Genomic DNA, 18,500 nt, shown 5'->3' with positions numbered 1-18,500 from the left:
CTGGGGGAGGAGCTGTGTGATGACAGGAGTCACAGAGTGACTTCTTCATAAATTTTAAAAACCTATTTAAAAAAGTAAAGTTTTTACATAAAAATGGAATCTAAAAAAAAAAAAGTGGTTCTAATGAACCTAGGGACAGGACAGGAATAAAGACGCAGATGTAGAGAATGGGTTTGAGGACGGGGAAGGGGAGGAGGAAGGGTAAGCTGGGACGAAGTGATAGAGTGGCATGGACATATATACACTACCAAGTGTAAAATAGATAGCTAGTAGGAAGCAGCTGCATTGCACAGGGAGATCAGCTCAGTGCTTTGTGACCACATAGAGGGGTTGGATAGTGAGGGTGGGAGGGAGATGCAAGAGGAAGGGGATGTGGGGATATATGTATACATATAGCTGATTCACTTTGTTATACAGCAGAAAACACAACATTGTAAAGCAATTATACTCCAATAAAGATTTAAAAAACCAACTCTAATAATGTAGACTTTTAAATATAGTATATAAGTTGTGATAAAATATTTTTATACTTTTCATCTTAAAATCACAAGTGTAAATTAGTAACTAGATATTTTAAATTGTATTCACTATTCCAATATGCCAGATTCTCTTAAACATGACAAATGTATGAAATAAAAAATGTACAGATTTTTGTTAAAAAAGTAAAGTTTTTGAATTTTGTAGCATTAGGTATATCATTTGTTTAAAAACTGATTATTAAAAATAATACATTTTAATTATTTAGAGTCTCTAAAGCTACTTAAAAGAACTGTGGATGCATTTTTTAAATTATTATTGGGAGGGAAGGGTTTAATCTATAGCCTTTTAAAAAAATCCCATTTTATATTGTAAAACGCTCTATATTCTCAAAGCACTTAGGCATCTGCTATCTCATCTGAAAGCACTTAGGCATCTGCTATCTCATCTGATCCCTGTAATAAGTGTGAAGAAGCTAAGCAGTGCTGTAATCCCTGCACTGCATACAGGTGAGGACCCTGAGGCTCAGAGACCTTGGGGGACATAAGGCCACATCGCTGCTAAGTGCCTCCTGCAGCCTATTCAAACTGGTCCAGGCTCCCAGGATATTAGGATTTCATAACTTTTGGGTTGTATCTAGTGATTTCATGAGTAGATAAAATGACACCTCTGTTACACACTGGGAACAAAGAAACTTCCAAAAAACCTCAATCATGTCTGCTTCATCACAGAAGAAACTGAATGACAGGCATTCATCCTTTGTTATGGGCTGAATCCTGTCACCTTCTATTTTATATGTTGAAGTCCTAACCCCCAGTACCTCAGAATGTGACTGTATTTATTTTAACATCTTTATTGGGGTATAATTGCTTTACAATGGTGTGTTAGTTTCTGCTTTATAACAAAGTGAATCAGTTATACATATACATATGTTCCCATATCTCTTCCCTCTTGCGTCTCCCTCCCTATCCCACCCCTCCAGGCGGTCACAAAGCCCCGAGCCCCGAGCCGATATCCCTGTGCCATGCGACTGCTTCCCACTAGCTATCTACCTTACGTTTGTTAGTGTATATATGTCCATGCCTCTCTCCGTGACTGTATTTAGAGACAGGATCTTTAAAGAGGTGAATAAGTTAAAGTGAAGTCATATAGGTGGGCCCTAATCTAATATGACTGGTGTCTTTATAGGAAGAGATTAGGACACAGGCACACAGAGGGATGACCATGCAAAGACACAGAGAGAAGACAGCACCTCCAAGCCAAGGAGAGAGGCCTCAGAGGAAAACAACCCTACCAACACTTTAACTTCAGACTTCCAACCTCCAGAGCTGTGAGGAAATAAATGTCCATTGTTTAAGTCGCATACTATGTGGTCCTTGTATGGCAGCCCTAGCAAGCTAACGCATCATTCAGCTTTATGTATCTAAAAAGTACTTTCTCTACAGTTTCACGGATCATCTAAAAGGTTAAATCAGACTGATTCAGCTTGCCTGCACCAGCGTTTTCAGAGAAGCAACTATGGGGTCAAGAAAACGTGGCTTGGAAGCACCTCTCCCCAGATGTTTTCTTTTCAAACGAATGAATTCTGTTTTGTTAGAGTGAAAAGCTTGACTTAGGCTAGTCCTCCCTGTGTTACAGCTCTGAACAGTGCATTGATATCTGATGCTTGCATGTTTAAAAAGTTGACAGTCTGACAGGTTGTTCTCCTAAGAAGACTGAGCATATGCAGAAATAATGTCAAGAGGATATTCAACTAGGATGGGAATCAAGATACATATTTCCTTATGTCTTTCTGTAGAGGTGACCTGAACCAGTGGCAGGACTGAAATCCAAGAGTGATGTTCTGCCACCCTGTGAACTTGGGTGACTGGCCCACCTTGGCTACCACATGGAAGAAGCAGCGTTCTCAGGCTTGACACAGAGCAGAGTGCCTAGGATGGAACTCAGCCTCCCCCACCAATTCACCCCCTGCGCTCCCTGGACCAGTTCTGTGACCTTAGGTGAGCCCTGGACCCAGTCTCCTCATCCATGACCTGGGATAAAAGACCATGATGAGGATTAAGTGCAATCATACATGTGAGAAGAATGTACAATAAATTATAAAGAACTACACAGATGTAACTTAACATTAATCTTGTTAAAGTAGGTGCAGGATTACTAGATCAGGAATCACAGGATTTCTAATTCTATGACCTATCCTTGCTTTTGTATTTATGTTACAGTTGATTTAAAACATATACTGAAAGAACAGATTTCTAATTGTGTATCTGCTGCAAACTAGCTTAACACTAGTTATATATAGAAGACCACCTTCCTTCTAAGGGACCTTAGTTTCCTCACCTGTAAAATGAGGATGTTGAACCCTATTATAAGACACTTTTAAAATGAAGACTGACACACAGGTGGGGACATCTCTCTTAGATGTGAAATGCCTAAGGTCAAAAGACCAAAAGGGTTTGGGAGATTCCCGGCCATTTTGTGACTAGGTTATACAGGGAATCTCAAATTATTATCAGGTCTTCAGAAGGAAGGTCTCACTCTAGTAAATGAAAGTGCTGTGTGAATTTCAGGCATAAAATAATATAGGGCTCCAAGGGCAGCTTCTGTATGTTTGCATACAATATAAGTACTTAGGAAAAGTTCAGAACACAGACTTCATCATCCCTAAACCCAGATATGAATTCCAACTCTGCCCATTCTTCAGCCAGCTCTGTGACCCTGGACTATTTCCTACTCTGTGAACAGTGGAAGGTACCACTCTCCATTTCTAAGGAGGAGGATTGAGATGAAACAGTGACAGAGGGAACTTAGGCTACATTTTAGATAAACCTTTCTAAAGAAGTACTTAGATACTGGTACATGTTTTCTTTAACTGATGGATTAAATATTATACAAGTAATTTTATGCAGAAATGCAGAAAAGTATAAATGAGGAAAAATGCACCCATAATTTAATGCCCAGAGATAAAGTTTTGATGGGAAGATATCATATACAGTCGGAAACCTCTTCCCATGTGAGCCACGCATCTCAGTGGGCAAGAACACCAGACCTCCCCTCCCTCCCTCCCTCCTTCCATCAACCCCACTCCCACCTTGTTCCAGAAAGAATTACAGGCAGCTGCATGACAATGGCTAACCCTTAAACCAGACCTCAGTTATCACATCTATAGGAGATACTACCACCTGACCATTGTTAGAAAGGTACGTGACCCAAATGTTACTCATCAAGCACCTTTCTCACGCCATGTACAGTGCTTAGTGCTTTCACACATCTCATCTCTGAAAATACTTTGTAAACCTTCAAGCACCATTCAGACTACAGTGTTAGGGTTACTGTGAATTCTTGATTTGTCCTGATGACAATTTCATCTTCTAGAAGGTACAGGAAGCATAGGGGGGCAACTGGACCTGATTCTAAACAACAAAGAATTAGGGAGAAAGTGACAGTATCATGTAGGAGTTTTCTTTACTCCTAGAAGATGAGAAAACAGAAGTGACCTACACCTTTCCCTGGTAGATCTCCCTAGGCCAGAAATATTCCAGATGTTTTTCCCCTCAAACTTCCTGGATGTTCCTTGACAGCACTCATATCACAATGTGCTGAGCACCACTCAGAATGAAACGTAGAGGGTCTGCAAAATGAGAGTGTTCTGTGCTGTATGGGAATCTGAACCCAAGAAGTCGAAACATGTGGAAAGTCCAATCTGAAATCTCTCAGGCACATGTGCACATGCACGTCCTGCACCCCACCCTCACTGCTTCTGCAGGTGCTCAGCAGACCCACCTTCAACTTGCAGTGTGTTGTTAAGACCCAGTCATGAAGCTTTGTCTCTGGAGGCTTATAATTGAAAAGGGCACAGAGTGCTTATCACCAGACACCTGGTAGAGATCGTGTGAAGAGTAAATCCTGGAGACAAACTTTAATCACAACTCCCTGTGGCAGGCTTACCTGTTCTACTGTTTCAATGAGGGCAGCAGCCTCGTCCTTGCCCAATTGTTGCACCATCTTGTAAAACAGGCCGTCTCTATCTTGCAGCAAATCATATGGCTTATCGTATTCTTCTAGTCTCCCTGACTCCAACACCTGTTAATCAGCAGGAAAAAAACCCATTGCACACAATGTTTCACAATAAAGTATTATAACTCAGACAATGTTTTGTAAAGGAACAGGAGGGGAAGAATAGAGAAAATCTGTTTGGGTGGTAGGCCTGGCTGGTATTTTAATGGTTTAACTTGTTTTACTAGGCAGATAAAGGCCTAACCTGACCTTTTATTACTATATATAATGTTATAGGAAGGGAAGAAAAATGAGTTTTAGACTATGATTTCTTTAATTTTTATTGGAGTACAGTTGCTTTACAACGTTGTGTTAGCTTCTGCTGCACGGCAAAATGAATCAGCTATACATAGAAATATATCCCCTCCCTTTTGGATTCCCCCCACACACACATTTAGGTCACCCCAGTGCATCAAGTAGAGCACTCAGCAGTCTGGCATTTTATATTCTGCCCAGGGCATTTGGGGTGGTTATCATTAGTTAGTGCTTTTAGTTCTCAGACTCTGAGCTTTAACGGCTATTTATACAGATACACAGAGTTGGGAAATTTCTTCATTTAAGAAAATCAAACTCTATCTAAAATCAGGTTGATGTCATACAAACCAGATGGCAGTGACTTGACAGCAGTTGTTAAGTTGGTTTGACAGAATCTTAGTATTTGGGGAAAAAGTAAATGCCTCCAGAATTTCTTTAGGGTTGTGAACTAAAAAATTGCCTGTCATATCAGTGAACAAAGGATGTTGCAGCCATCAAGCCACCACACTACAGCTGCCCTGACAATAGCCCTGCGGGAACTCAGGATAGAACCAGAATGTGTGCGGCCACCCCCAACAGTGCACCCTGAGGAGACTCAGGATGAGAAAAACACTGGATACTGGCCTCAGATAGCTGAGGTGCACATCAAAGGAATTTCAGTGAGCCCAGACTTTGCATCTTCCCATGTATAGAAAAGCAATAAATTCATTAACTTGGGATGTCTGGTTTTCTTTGATTAACAGTAATCTTTTAATGTTCTGACTACCTGGTCTTTTGTTGCAAAAACTCTTACGTACTGGCTCATCCCCTTGCCTCTTCAGAACCATTTCTCAGTGTTACGAGATGCTTTGTCCCTAAGTCCTCACAATGTCCACCACATAAAACGTAACACTCAACTTCCAGGTTGTGCTTTTTTTTTTTTTCTTTTTCAGTTGACAGGGTCCTGGATTATGTTAGTTGCTAAGAGGGGCAGAATCCCTTGTCTGAGAGGTTAAGATGCTTCTTCAACTTGGCTTTGATTGTAGTTTATTATTCTGAGAGTGAAAGGCTGGCAAAAAGAGCTGCTACATAAGCAGCATTAGCAGAATTTCTCTGCACAGAAGAAATCCTTAGAAATCCAATTTTTTCTTGAACTAACACTAAAGAAGCAAGTAAGAAACTGAGCTTCAAATTCTAATGCTCACAGCCCGCACAGTACCCAGGAACAGCCCAATTTGAACTGCCAAGGATCTGAATCTGTTTTCACAAGTTATCTTTCTTTGCTTCTTTGTCTTTCTCTCTTCAGCTGTCTGCTGTTCAGCCCTTTTGTGCACATTGATATATCCCTAGTTGAAAATTAAAAGGGAGAGGCAAGGGGTCTTAACTCTGCCTTTCTACTTATTAGTGGCTTTGCATAATGGTTTTAGAGGGAAAAAAAGAATCTGAAACAATTGGCCCAAATGACATAGCTATAAAGATAGTTCTGATGTTAGGTGGTACTTAGTTCTTCATGTGGAGTAACTGTATCTTAAGAGAATAATGCAGCAACTCTAAACAGGACACAGGTTGTTCTTCCATATCTAGTATTGCAGTTAATTCCATCCCATGTCATTTAATTGGAAACATTAAGTCTCCTAAGGGCAGAAAAGTGGTCAAGATAGTGGAGTAGGGGGATGCAGAGTTCACATCCCCCCACAGCTAGAGCACCTACCAGACTGGGGATGGGAGCAACCCCTGAACAACTGGACTACAAACTCCAGTGCTGGAAGCCTCAGGCCAAACAACCAGTAAGACAGGAACACAGTCCCATCCATCAAAAAAAAAAGATGACAAAAAAATATGTTACAGATGAAGGAGCAGATGAAGGTAAAAACCTACAAGACCAAATAAATGAAGAGGAAATAGGCAACCTACCTGAAAAAGAATTCAGAGTAATGATAGTAAAGATGATCCAAAATCTCAGAAATAGAATGGAGGCACACATCGAGAAAATACAAGAAACGTTTAACAAAGACCTAGAAGAAATAAAGAACAAACAGAGATGAACAATACAATAACTGAAATAAAAAATACACCAGAAGGAATCAATAGCAGAATAACTGAGGCAGAAGAACGAATAAGTGAGCTGGAAGACAGAATGGTGGCAATAACTGCTGAGGAGCAGAATAAAGAAAAAAGAATGAAAAGAATTGAAGACAATCTCAGAGACCTCTGGGACAACACTAAATGCACCAACATTCGAATTATAGGGGTCCCAGAAGAAGAAGAGAAAAAGAGAGGGTCTCAGAAAATATTTGAAGAGATTATAGTCAAAAATGTCCCTAAGACGGGAAAGGAACAGAGAGTCACATACGGATAAACCCTAGGAGAAACACACCTAGATGCATATTAAACAAAGAAAAATAAAATTCAAAGAAAAAATATTAAAAGCAGCAAGGGAAAAGCAAAAAATAACATACAAGAGAATCCCCATAAGGTTATCAGCTTATTTTTCAGCAGGAACTCTGCAAGCCAGAAGGGAGTGGCAGGATATACTTAAAGTGATGAAAGAGAAAAACCTACAACCAAGATTACTCTACCCAGCAAGGATCTCATTCAGATTTGACCAAGAAATCAAAAGTTTTACAGACAAGCAAAAGCTAAGAGAATTCAGCACCACCAAATCAGCTTTACAACAAATGCTAAAGGAACTCCTCTAGGCGGGAAACATCAGAGAAGAAAAAGACACAGAGAAAAAAAAAAAACACGAAAAACTAAAATAATTATGAAAATCGCAATAGGAACATACATATCGACAATTACCTTAAATGTAAATGGATTAAATGCCTCAACCAAAAGACACAGACTGGCTGAATGGATACAAAAACAAGGCCCATATATGTGCTGTCTACAAGAGACCCACTTCAGCCCTAGGGGGACACACAGACTGGAAGTGAGGGGATGGAAAAAAATATTCCATACACATGGAACTCAAAAGAAAGCTGGAGTAGCAACACTCATATCAGATAAAATAGACTTTAAAATAAAGATGGTACAAGAGACAAGGAAGGACACTACATAATGATCAAGGGATCAATCAAAGAAGAACATGTAACAACTGTAAATATGCACCCAACATGGGAGCACCTCGATACATAAGGGAAATGCTAACAACTATAAAAGGGGAAATCAACAGTAACACAATGATAGTAGATTTAATTGATATAGGACATTCCACCCAAAAGTGGCAGCATACACTTTCTTCTCAAGTGCACATGGAACATTTTCCAGGATAGATGATATCTTGGGTCACAAATCAAGCCTCAGAAAATTTAAGAAAATTGAAATTGTATCAAGCATCTTTTGTGACCACAACACTATGAGATTAGAAATGAATTACAGGAAAAAAACTGTAAAATAACACAAATACATGGAGGCTTAAGAGTGTGGTACTAAAAAACCAAGAGATCACTGAAGAAATCAAAGAGGAAAAAAATACATAGAAACAAATGACAGTGAAAACACAGTGACCCAAAACCTATGGGATGCAGCAAAAGCAGGTCTAAGAGGGAAGTTTATAGCAATTCAGTCTCACTTCAAGAAACAAGAAAAATGTGAAATAAACAATCTAACCTTACACGTAAAGCAACTAGAAAAAGAACAAACAAAACCCAAAGTCAGTAGAAGGAAAGAAATCATAAAGATCAGAGCAGAAATAAATGAAAAAGAAATGAAGGAAACAATAGCAAAGATTAATTCAACTAAGAGCTGGTTCTTTGAGAATATAAACAAAACTGATAAACCTTTAGCCAGACTCATCAAGAAAAAAAGGGAGAGGGCAAATCAATAAGATTGGAAATGAAAAAGGAGAAATTGCAACTGACACCTCAGAAATACAAAGGATCATAAGAGACTACTGTGAGCAACTATATGCCAATATAATGGACAACCTAGAAGAAATGAACAAATTCTTGCAAAGGTACAATTTTCCAAGACTATACCAGGAATAATTAGAAACTATAAACAGACCTATCACAAGTAATGAAACTGTAATGAAAAATCTTCCAACAAACAAAAGTCCAGTACTGGAATTTGCTTCACAGGCAAATTCTATCAAACATTTAGAAAGAGCTAACACCTATCCTGCGCAAACTCTTCCAAAAAATTGCAGAGGGAGGAACACCCCCAAATTCGTTCTACGAGGCCACCATCACCCTGATACCAAAACCAGACGAAGATATCACAGAAAAAAGAAAATTACAGACCAATATCCCTGATGAACATAGATGCAAAAATCCTCAACAAAATACCAGCAAACAGAATCCAACAACACATTAAAAGGATCACACACCATGATCAAGTGGGATTTGTTCCAGGAATGTAAGGATTCTTTAATATATGCAAATCAATTAATGTGCTACACCATATTAACAAATTAAGGAATAAAAAACATGATCATCTTGACAAATGCAGAAGCTTTTGACAAAATTCAACACCCATTTATATGATAAAAATTCTCCAGAAATGGGCATAGAGGGAACCTACTTCAACATAATAAAGGCCATATATGACAAACCCACAGCAAACATTATTCTCAATGGTGAAAAACTGAAAGCATTTCCTCTAAGATCAGTAAGAAGACAAGGTTGCGCACTCTCACCACTATTATTCAACATAGTTTTGAAAGTCCTAGCCACGGCAATCAGAGAAGAAAAAGAAATAAAAGGAACAAATTGGAAAAGAAGAAGTAAAACTGTCACTGTTTGCAGATGACATGATACTATATACAGAAAATCCTAAAGATGTCACCAGAAAGATACTAGAACTAATCAGTGAATTTGGTAAGGTTGAAGCATACAGAATTAATGCAAAGAAATTTCTTGCATTCCTGTACAGTAACAACGAAACATCAGAAAGAGAAATTAAGGAAACAACCCCATTCACCATCGTAACAAAAAGAATAAAATACCTAGGAAGAGACCTAAGGAGGCAAAAGACCTGTACTGAGAAACCTATAAAACACTGATGAAAGAAATCAAACATGACAGAAACAGACCACATTCTTGGATTGGAAGAATCAGTGTTGTGAAAATGAGTATACTACCCAAAGCAATCTACAGATTCAATGCAATCCCTATAAAATTACCAGTGGCGTTCTTCACAGAATTAGAACAAAAAATTTTACAATTTGTATGGAAACACAAAAGACCCCGAATAGCCAAAGCAATCTTGAGAAAGAAAACCAGAGCTGGAAGAATCAGGCTCCCTGACTTCAGACTATACTACAAAGCTACAGTAATCAAGACATCATGGTACTTGCACAAAAATAAATATAGATCAATGGTACAGGATTAAAAGCCCAGATATAAACCCATGCACATATGGTCAACTAATTTATGACAAAGGAGGCAAGAGTATACAATGGAGAAAAGACACTTCAATAAGTGGTGCTGGGAAAACTGGACAGCTACATGTAAAGAATGAAATTAGAACACTACCTAACACCATACACAAAAACTCAAAATGGATTAAAGGCCTAAATGTAACACCAGACAGTATAAAACTCTTAGAGAAAAACATATGAAAAACACTCTTTGACATAAAGTACAGCAAGATCTTTTTTGACCCACCTCCTAGTGTAGTGAAAATAAAAATAGGGCGGGCTTCCCTGGTGGCGCAGTGGTTGAGAGCCCGCCTGCCAATGCAGGGGACACGGGTTCATGCCCCGGTCTGGGAATATCCCACATGCCGCGGAGCAGCTGGGCCCGTGAGCCATGACCCCTGAGCCTGCGCGTCCGGAGCCTGTGCTCCACAACAGGAGAGGGCCGTGTACCAAAAAAACAAACAAAAACAAATAGGGCTTCCCTGGTGACGCAGTGGTTAAGAATTCACCTGCCAATGCAGGGGACATGGGTTCGAGCCCTGGCCTGGGAAGATCTCACATGCCGCAGAGCAGCTAAGCCCGTGTGCCACAATTACTGAGCCTGCACTCTAGAGCTCGTGTGCCATAGCTACTGAGCCTGCGTGCCACAACTACTGAAGCCGGCATGCCTAGAATCCATGCTCCACAACAAGAGAAGCCACTGCAATGAGAAGCCCGCTCACCGCAACTAGAGAAAGCCTGCTTGCAGCAAGAAAGACCCAGCATACCCAGAAGTAATAAAAAAATAAATTTATTTTTAAAAATACAAAAACAAATAGGACCTAATTAAAAGCTTTTTCACAGCAAAAAAGCATAAGACAAAAAGACATCCCTCAGAATGGGAGAAAATATTTGTAAACGAAGCAACAGGATTAATCTCCTGAATACACAAATAGCTCATGGAGCTCAATAGCAAAAAAACCACCAACCCAATCAAAAAATGGGTGGAAGACCTAAATAGACATCTCTCCAAGGACATACAGATGGCCAAGGGGCATATTAAAGGATGCTCAACGTCACTAATTATTAGAGAAATGCAAATCAAAACTACAGTGAGGTATCATCTCACACCAGTCAGAATGGGCATCATCAAAAAATCTACGAATAATAAATGCTGGAGAGGGTGTGGAGCAAAGGGAACCCTCTTGCACTGTTGGTGGGAATGTAGATTGATACAGATGCTGTGGAGAACAGTATGGAGGTTCCTTAAAAAACTAAAAATAGAACTACCATATGACCCAGCAATCCCACTGCTAGGCATATACCCTGAGAAAACCATAACTCAAAAGGACACATGTATCCCAATGCTCACTGCAGCACTATTTACAATAGCCAGGACATGGAAACAACCTAAATGTCCAATGACAGATGAATGGATAAAGAAGATGTGGTACATATATACAGTGGAATATTACTCAGCCATAAAAAGAAACGAAATTGAGTTATTTGTAATGAGGTGGATGGACCTAGAGTCTGTCATGCAGAGTGAAGTAAGTCAGAAAGAGAAAAACAAATACTGTATGCTAACATATATGGAATCTTAAAAAAAAAAAAAGGTTATGAAGAACCTAGGAGCGGGACGGGAATAAAGGCGCAGACTTATTAGAGAATGGACTTGAGGACACGGGGAGGGGGAAGGGTAAGCTGGGACAAAGTGAGAGAGTGGCACGGACATATATACACTACTAAATGGAAAATCGATAGCTAGTGGGAAGCAGCTGCATAGCACACAGAGATCAGCTTGGTGCTTTGTGACCACCTAGAGGGGTGGGATAGGGAGGGTGGGAGGTAGGGAGACACAAGAGGGAAGAGATATGGGGATATATGTATATGTATGGCTGATTCATTTTGTTATAAAGCAGAAACTAACCATTGTAAAGCATTTATACTCCAATAAAGATGTTAAAAAAAAAAAAATACAGGCCCAGTCCCTGAGAGTATGGTTTGATATTCTGGATTGGGTTTCTGGAATCTGTCATTACTTTAAAAAAAAAAAAAAAAAAAAGCTTTCAGAACAATCACTTGCTTTCCACAAAGGAAAGAGGTACAGGCTTCCCTCGGAGATACTGCAGGTTCAGTTCCAGAATACAGGAATGAAGTGAGTATTGCAATAAAGTGAGTCACATGAATTTCCTGATTTCCCAGGGCATGTAGAAGTTATGTTTACACTATACTGCAGCCTGTCAAGTGTGCAGTAGCATTGTGTGGAAAAAAAACAATGTACAGACCTTAATTTAAAAATAATTTATTGCTAAAAAATACTAACCATCATCAGAGTCTTTAGCAAGTCACAGTAGTAACATCAAAGATCACAGATCACCATAACAGATGCAGTGATGGTGAAAAAGTTTGAAATACTGTGAGAATTACCAAAATGTGATAAACACATGGAGTGAGCAATATTGTTGGGAAAATGGCACTGATAGACTTGCTCTACACAGAGATGTGACAAACCTTCAATATGTAAAAAAAAAAAATTAGTATCTGTGAAGTGCAATAGAAAAAGGTATGCCTTTATTTCTAAAGCAAGCAAGAGAAAAAATTGCCTCAAAAATCAAAGTTTTGAGAAAGATTATTTATTGGTGTTTTTGTTGAATTGAAAGCCAACTGATAATCATAAGCTCTAGAACAAAATACAGGGTTTACACCTGGGGTGGATGGAGCACAGAAGACGATTCCCCAGCTCTGAAGCTAGAGGATGCATGTCTCTTGGGTCCTCTGAGGTCTAATCCTGCCATTCCTACCAAAGGAGTCAGCGACCGCAACCAGCTAGGACCAGGATATAAACAAGTAGCCAAGTTTACAACTCCTGGTGGGACCTCCCCATGTTATCACTGATGAAATCTTGGCCAGGGAGCCCTAAACCGAAGGTCTCCCAACACAGGAGTGGGAAGGGCAGCTCCACAGTGAAGGACAAGGTCCACCATGAAAAACATCGGTCGTCGCAAAGGTGACAGGCTCCAAAGAGAACCCTTTCATTTTCCTTCTCCGTCTTCCCCATTCACCCAGATGGTCAGTCTCCACACCCAGAAACCAGTATCAACTCCTCTCTCTTCCCTCAGATCCCACGTTCGATCCATCACACAGTCCACTTGGCTCCACTTTGTTATCCACCCCAAATCCAACCATCTCACCATTTCCACCGCTAGCACCTTAGTCTAAGCCACCAACAGTCGAGAAAGGGCACAACTGTAAGAGAGAGTGAACACTGCATTTGGAGAACTGAAAGACCATCAATGTGCTTTTAGCTCTTAGCTCTAAAGGAAAGAGGGAGAGCTGAGAAGGACAAAACTAGAAAGGTGGGGAGGGACCAGGACGTAAACTGCTTTGTAAAACCATGTTAAAGATTTGTTCAAAGACACTGACCAAGAGAGAAAAATTTGAGGTTATAGAAATTTACCAGAAGATACTGGTAAGTAAAGCATTAAACAAATGGACATATTTTGATAACGGCAACAAAGTTGATTGATTCACATCTATGGACGTTCACACCTGTGGATCAAGTGCTGATGGATAAGACTTAGGACTGAAGAGCTGACACGTCTGCCAAATTTTGTCCTGCCTCACTGTTTCCCTAACGGACCATATATTGCAAGGTGACTGCAATACTAAAAACCAAAAATAAAACTCCAGGGTACATTTAGGAGAAAAGAATTTATTTGAATGGACCCCTAACTGAGCTAGAGATCAAGCCATCTTTCTGGTGCTGCCTCTAAAGCCTGACAAGGGGCTTGAAACAGGTAGATTTCACAGCATCATTCATTTATTGTGGAAGAAGGACACTTTTGGGGATAGTCTGAGAAATGCAGTGCTGCAATGCTGAGAGCTAAGAACAACAAAGTGATAGTAAAAAGTAGAACTAAAATGTTACTTTTCCAATTAGCATTCATTCAAGACCACAAAATGAGAGGGACTTTCCTGATGGCATGCAGTGGTTAAGACTCCATGCTCCCAATGCAGGGGGCCCAGATTCGATCCCTGGTCAGGGAACTAGATCCCACATGCTCTGCGTGCCACAACTAAGGAGCCCGCATGCCGCAACTAAGGAGTCAGCGAGCCACAACTAAGGAGGCCTCCTGCCGCAACTAAGATCTGGTGCAACCAAATAATTTTAAAAAAACCAAAACACAAAATGAGGGACTAAGGATGCCTGATGCTAAACGTTTCTGGAATTTAAGAGTCACTGTCCTGCAATCTTGGAATGTTACCTGATCCCTCATGAAAGTCTGCAGGAGAGGCCTGCTTCCTACTGTGATGTCCTAGTCCAGATGACCAGACACACTGCTTGGAGCCCAGAGCATCCCTTTGGTTGGGGATGCCCCACTCCTGTCATCTGCCTCCCCAGAGCTCACTCCTGTGCAAGTCCAGCTCGGGGGAGTGAGGCTAAAGGCACTGCTTCAGTGCTGACACTCTGCTATCTACTCAGTGCCCCCACTGATGATCCCATCTGACAATGAATGTGAAGTAGGATGGGAGGTGATATTCCGGAAACGGCCTAAGAAGTCAAGAGAGATAGTACCATTATCATTAAACATAAGGAAGTTTGGGTATTACTGATTATTACCTGTTTTTTTATGGACCATCATATTCACTGGTTAAATAACTTCATCTGCTGCCTCCTATGCATTATATGCAGGCATTCTTTATCTATTGCATTACTAATCAGCATCACTGGATACTGTGGTGTCTCCTGACAGTAGTTCTACCATCCATAAGATGAGTGAAATCAGCTCACTGTCACAGGCTACAGGTTAACCTTAAAATACCCTGCATTCCTTGAGATTATATGCAGCCAAAGGTTTTTTCCTTTAAGGGATGATTCCCTTATCATTTTATGAAGCCACACCCTAACATTTATTGAAACTCAGCAGGGAAAGAACAAAGAAGATGAAAATGAGAGAAAAGTAATAGAGGGAGGAAGGAAGGAAATATTAAATTACTAAGGAAGAAAAAGCCAATCAAACCTGGAAGGAAGATACTAGACAGATATCCAGAGGCCCAAGCTTTGTGTGCAGAGTCCAGATTTACTGTGTGAGACTTACTAGTTGTTTATATGCAGTATCTCAGCCCCTGATCCATTTTTGTTTCTGTACTCTCATCTGTGATGCAAAGGCTGGGTCTCTGCAAATCTCATGTCAGAAGACCTTTGGCCAGCTGGCCTCTGTTAGGTTTTGTCAGTAGGGGGCACTAGAGGGAGACAGAAGGTGGGAATCAGAGCTAATGGTCTACCTGGTTTCTGCTGCTCCTGCAGCATCATCTCAGCAGTGGGACCTGACTCCAGCTTCTATTAGCACATGGAGAACTAGCCTCATTGTGCTCCCTCACAAATATGGCCAGCAACTAGGCAGTGACCTCTCCTTGGAAGTCTGAGCACTGACTCTTTAGAGCCTCTTTTCTGAGTTCTTAGTTCTGGAGCTCTGTCCTAGGACACAGTAGCTGCTTCCTAAAATTATTACCCCAGTGTTTCATTTTTCTAGCCCTCCAATTCCTGTGCAACAAATTTCCTATATTAAATCCTTTCTGTTGAAATACTTCATTTTTCTCAGTAGGCCCTTTCTTCTTATGGACTCCCCTCTGACAGCAACAGCTGAGAAATTCTGCAACCTTAGCCAACAACCTCATGGCAGTCTAAATGAAAGGCTAATTTTTTGATTAAGGGAATCCAAAAATGCTGAAACAATTGTGACACAGCCAAGATGACCATCTTCTACCTCTCTGAAATATGAAGCCATAACTTGGGTTTGGAATATTTTCATGGTTGGCCATCTTAAAAAAACGACAATTTAATAAACTTTTAACTCATTATTGACCAGAGACGTATGTCTTTTATTATCTGAACATTATTGACCAGAGACATTTCAATATTCACTTACATAACAAATCGCCAGCCACAGGTGTTAATTTCTGCAAAAATACCCCAGTCAGTAATGTGTTAATATGAAAAAATTACTGGATATATGATTTAATAGCACATTGTGAAAGTATAGTTAAGTACTTGAGTTATTGTCAGCAATGAGAGGAGAAACTAAGAGAAAATTAAATTATTGGAGGTTCCTTCCTATCAAGTTTTACAAGGAAGGATGTGTTGAAAAATTGAACATAAATGGAAACAAGTGAAATTCCACTGGTGAGGGTCTTACCATTATCCTGTCGCTGTCAATAATGGTGGTCAATCTGTTTGTGATGGTTCGCACAGTGCACTGGGCAAATTTCTCATGGACTATTTTTGTATTAACTCATCAGTTCTGGAATCAGAAAAGTTGATTTAGTTCAGTATAGGCAGGGAAAGTGGACTTAAGACTTTAAAATATCATGATATTTTATAATGTTTTTAAAATCAATACTTCAAGACATAATCTTGTTCCTAAAAAAACTAAGTATAAAAAGTCTTAGAGGGCTTCCCTGGTGGCGCAGTGGTTGAGAGTCCGCCTGCCGATGCAGGGGACACGGGTTCGTGCCCCGGTCTGGGAAGATCCCACATGCCGCGGAGCGGCTGGGCCCGTGAGCCATGGCCGCTGAGCCTGCGCGTCCGGAGCCTGTCCTCCGCAACGGGAGAGGCCACAACAGTGAGAGGCCCGCGTAACGCATAAAAAAAAAAAAAAAAAAAAAAAAAAAGTCTTAGAAATTTTACTATTTTTCATAAAACAATGGAAAATAGTCTTCCCTCAAAATTGCTTGAAACTATCAGGAGCTGGATTTAGGAACCTAGCTCTCATATAACATGCTTTGGTTTCTTCTTTTGTTTTCTGGAATTAATGTTAACAAGAGATATCTTTCGGGCAAAGAGAACATTTAGAAACATTTCTCGGCATCACTAAATGTTTTCCATTTACAACACTTAAATTTTGGATACCAGGTTTCATGGACTCAGCTCCATACCTTGGGTCCACATTTGGCTTGTAAGTTGTAGAAATGTTTATTAAAAGTTGCTTTGTCAATAATCAATATCTGACTTTTCCTGAGAATAGTCCTAGCAAGACACACCAGTTGTCTCTGTCCAGCACTGAAGTTCGATCCTGATTCTGCTAATTCAGTAGGAACACTTTTGATGGCTTCTTTAAATTATACCTGTGGATACAGAAAGAACATTTTTCCTGAACAAACGGCTACTGAAGCAGACAATCCTCTTAGACATTAGAGCTTTGAAGTCCTCATGACTTCTTAACGTATCTTACATGTACAGCCACGTGATGGGGAGAGCTATTTCCAATTAGCATTCACTGAGAAAGATGTAGAGTCAAGTCAGGACAGGAAAATATCAGTGTCCCCCTTCCCTGCCACATGACATCTACCAGAAACCCCACCTAAGGATTAGTTAAGGAAGTTTCTCAAAAAATGAAGCTATTTCTCCCAGTGTGGTTTAAATGGAAAAGTTAAAAGGATTTTATGGTTGAGTCAAGTTTACCAAAGTACATTTTGCATATGGGTTGGTACATTAAAGGGAAACTTAAAAATATATATATATAGATATATATAGATATATATAGATATATAACAGGAAATATGGTTCTTTTAGATATAATCTTATCAGCACCTTACAATTTTGGAAGGTCTAAAAGTTTAAAAAAACACGAATTCAAACAATGGCAAACTGCACCTCATACATTAGTAATCCTGGAGCCTATTCTGGTAATGGTTCTTTCCCAATTTTAATCTCATAAATACTGGACCAGTTAAGTGCATTTTCTTCAATGTCAAAAATATCTTGCAGTGAATGAAAATCCATGAAAAACAGGATACAACATAACATCTTACTTCCCCCAGACTATGGGTATAAGTGGTGTTTATATTAATGTATCTTCATAAAACTGTAATCATAAGATAAAAAAGAAAACCAAGCTTTTAACTTCCGAAGTTAATCTGAAAGTACATTGGGTGGTAGGGATCAATTCAACGAATATTTATTTTGGAGAAGTACTACAGAACAAGAACCAAACTCAGGCTATATTTGAAGTTAAAGAACAAAGAGTAAATACATTTCAGATTAAGACACCAACAGATTGATGAGTGATGGCCAATGAGCAAGGACACAATTATAGTGTCAAATAACAAAACACCAAGGGTGAGTGGGCAATATTTTCGTGGTATCCTAAATGCTGGAGCACTTCTATGAATGTGATCCCAAACTGTGCTCCTGATGAAGTCCAATCCCAAGAAAGGGGATTTCAGAGTTAAGATTAAATATGGTATTCGTATTTAGTGACTGCATGAAAAGTACAAAAATCTAAAGGGTAAGATTTGTATTGTGGTGCAAGTGGGTTGGTGTTTCTTAAAACTGATATCCTGACTTTGAAGAAATAATTTTACACTTGCCCCTTACTGGGATGGCATC

At 39.8% G+C, this 18,500-nt stretch overlaps 1 protein-coding gene across 1 annotated transcript in view; it reads right to left on the bottom strand.

Annotated features, from left to right (window-relative positions):
- Positions 1-18,500, bottom strand: part of LOC136137558 (ATP-binding cassette sub-family C member 4-like) — a 127,079-nt gene that overhangs the window by 9,832 nt on the left and 98,747 nt on the right. Inside the window, 4 exon segments of the mRNA XM_065895937.1 lie at positions 4,426-4,560; positions 16,309-16,391; positions 16,394-16,423; positions 17,086-17,236. Coding sequence (XP_065752009.1) covers positions 4,426-4,560; positions 16,309-16,391; positions 16,394-16,423; positions 17,086-17,236 — 399 coding nt within the window.

Source organism: Phocoena phocoena, chromosome 18 (assembly GCF_963924675.1).
Source record: "Phocoena phocoena chromosome 18, mPhoPho1.1, whole genome shotgun sequence".
In the NCBI taxonomy this organism is placed as follows: domain Eukaryota; kingdom Metazoa; phylum Chordata; class Mammalia; order Artiodactyla; family Phocoenidae; genus Phocoena; species Phocoena phocoena.
This window is presented reverse-complemented; position numbering and strand designations above follow the sequence as displayed.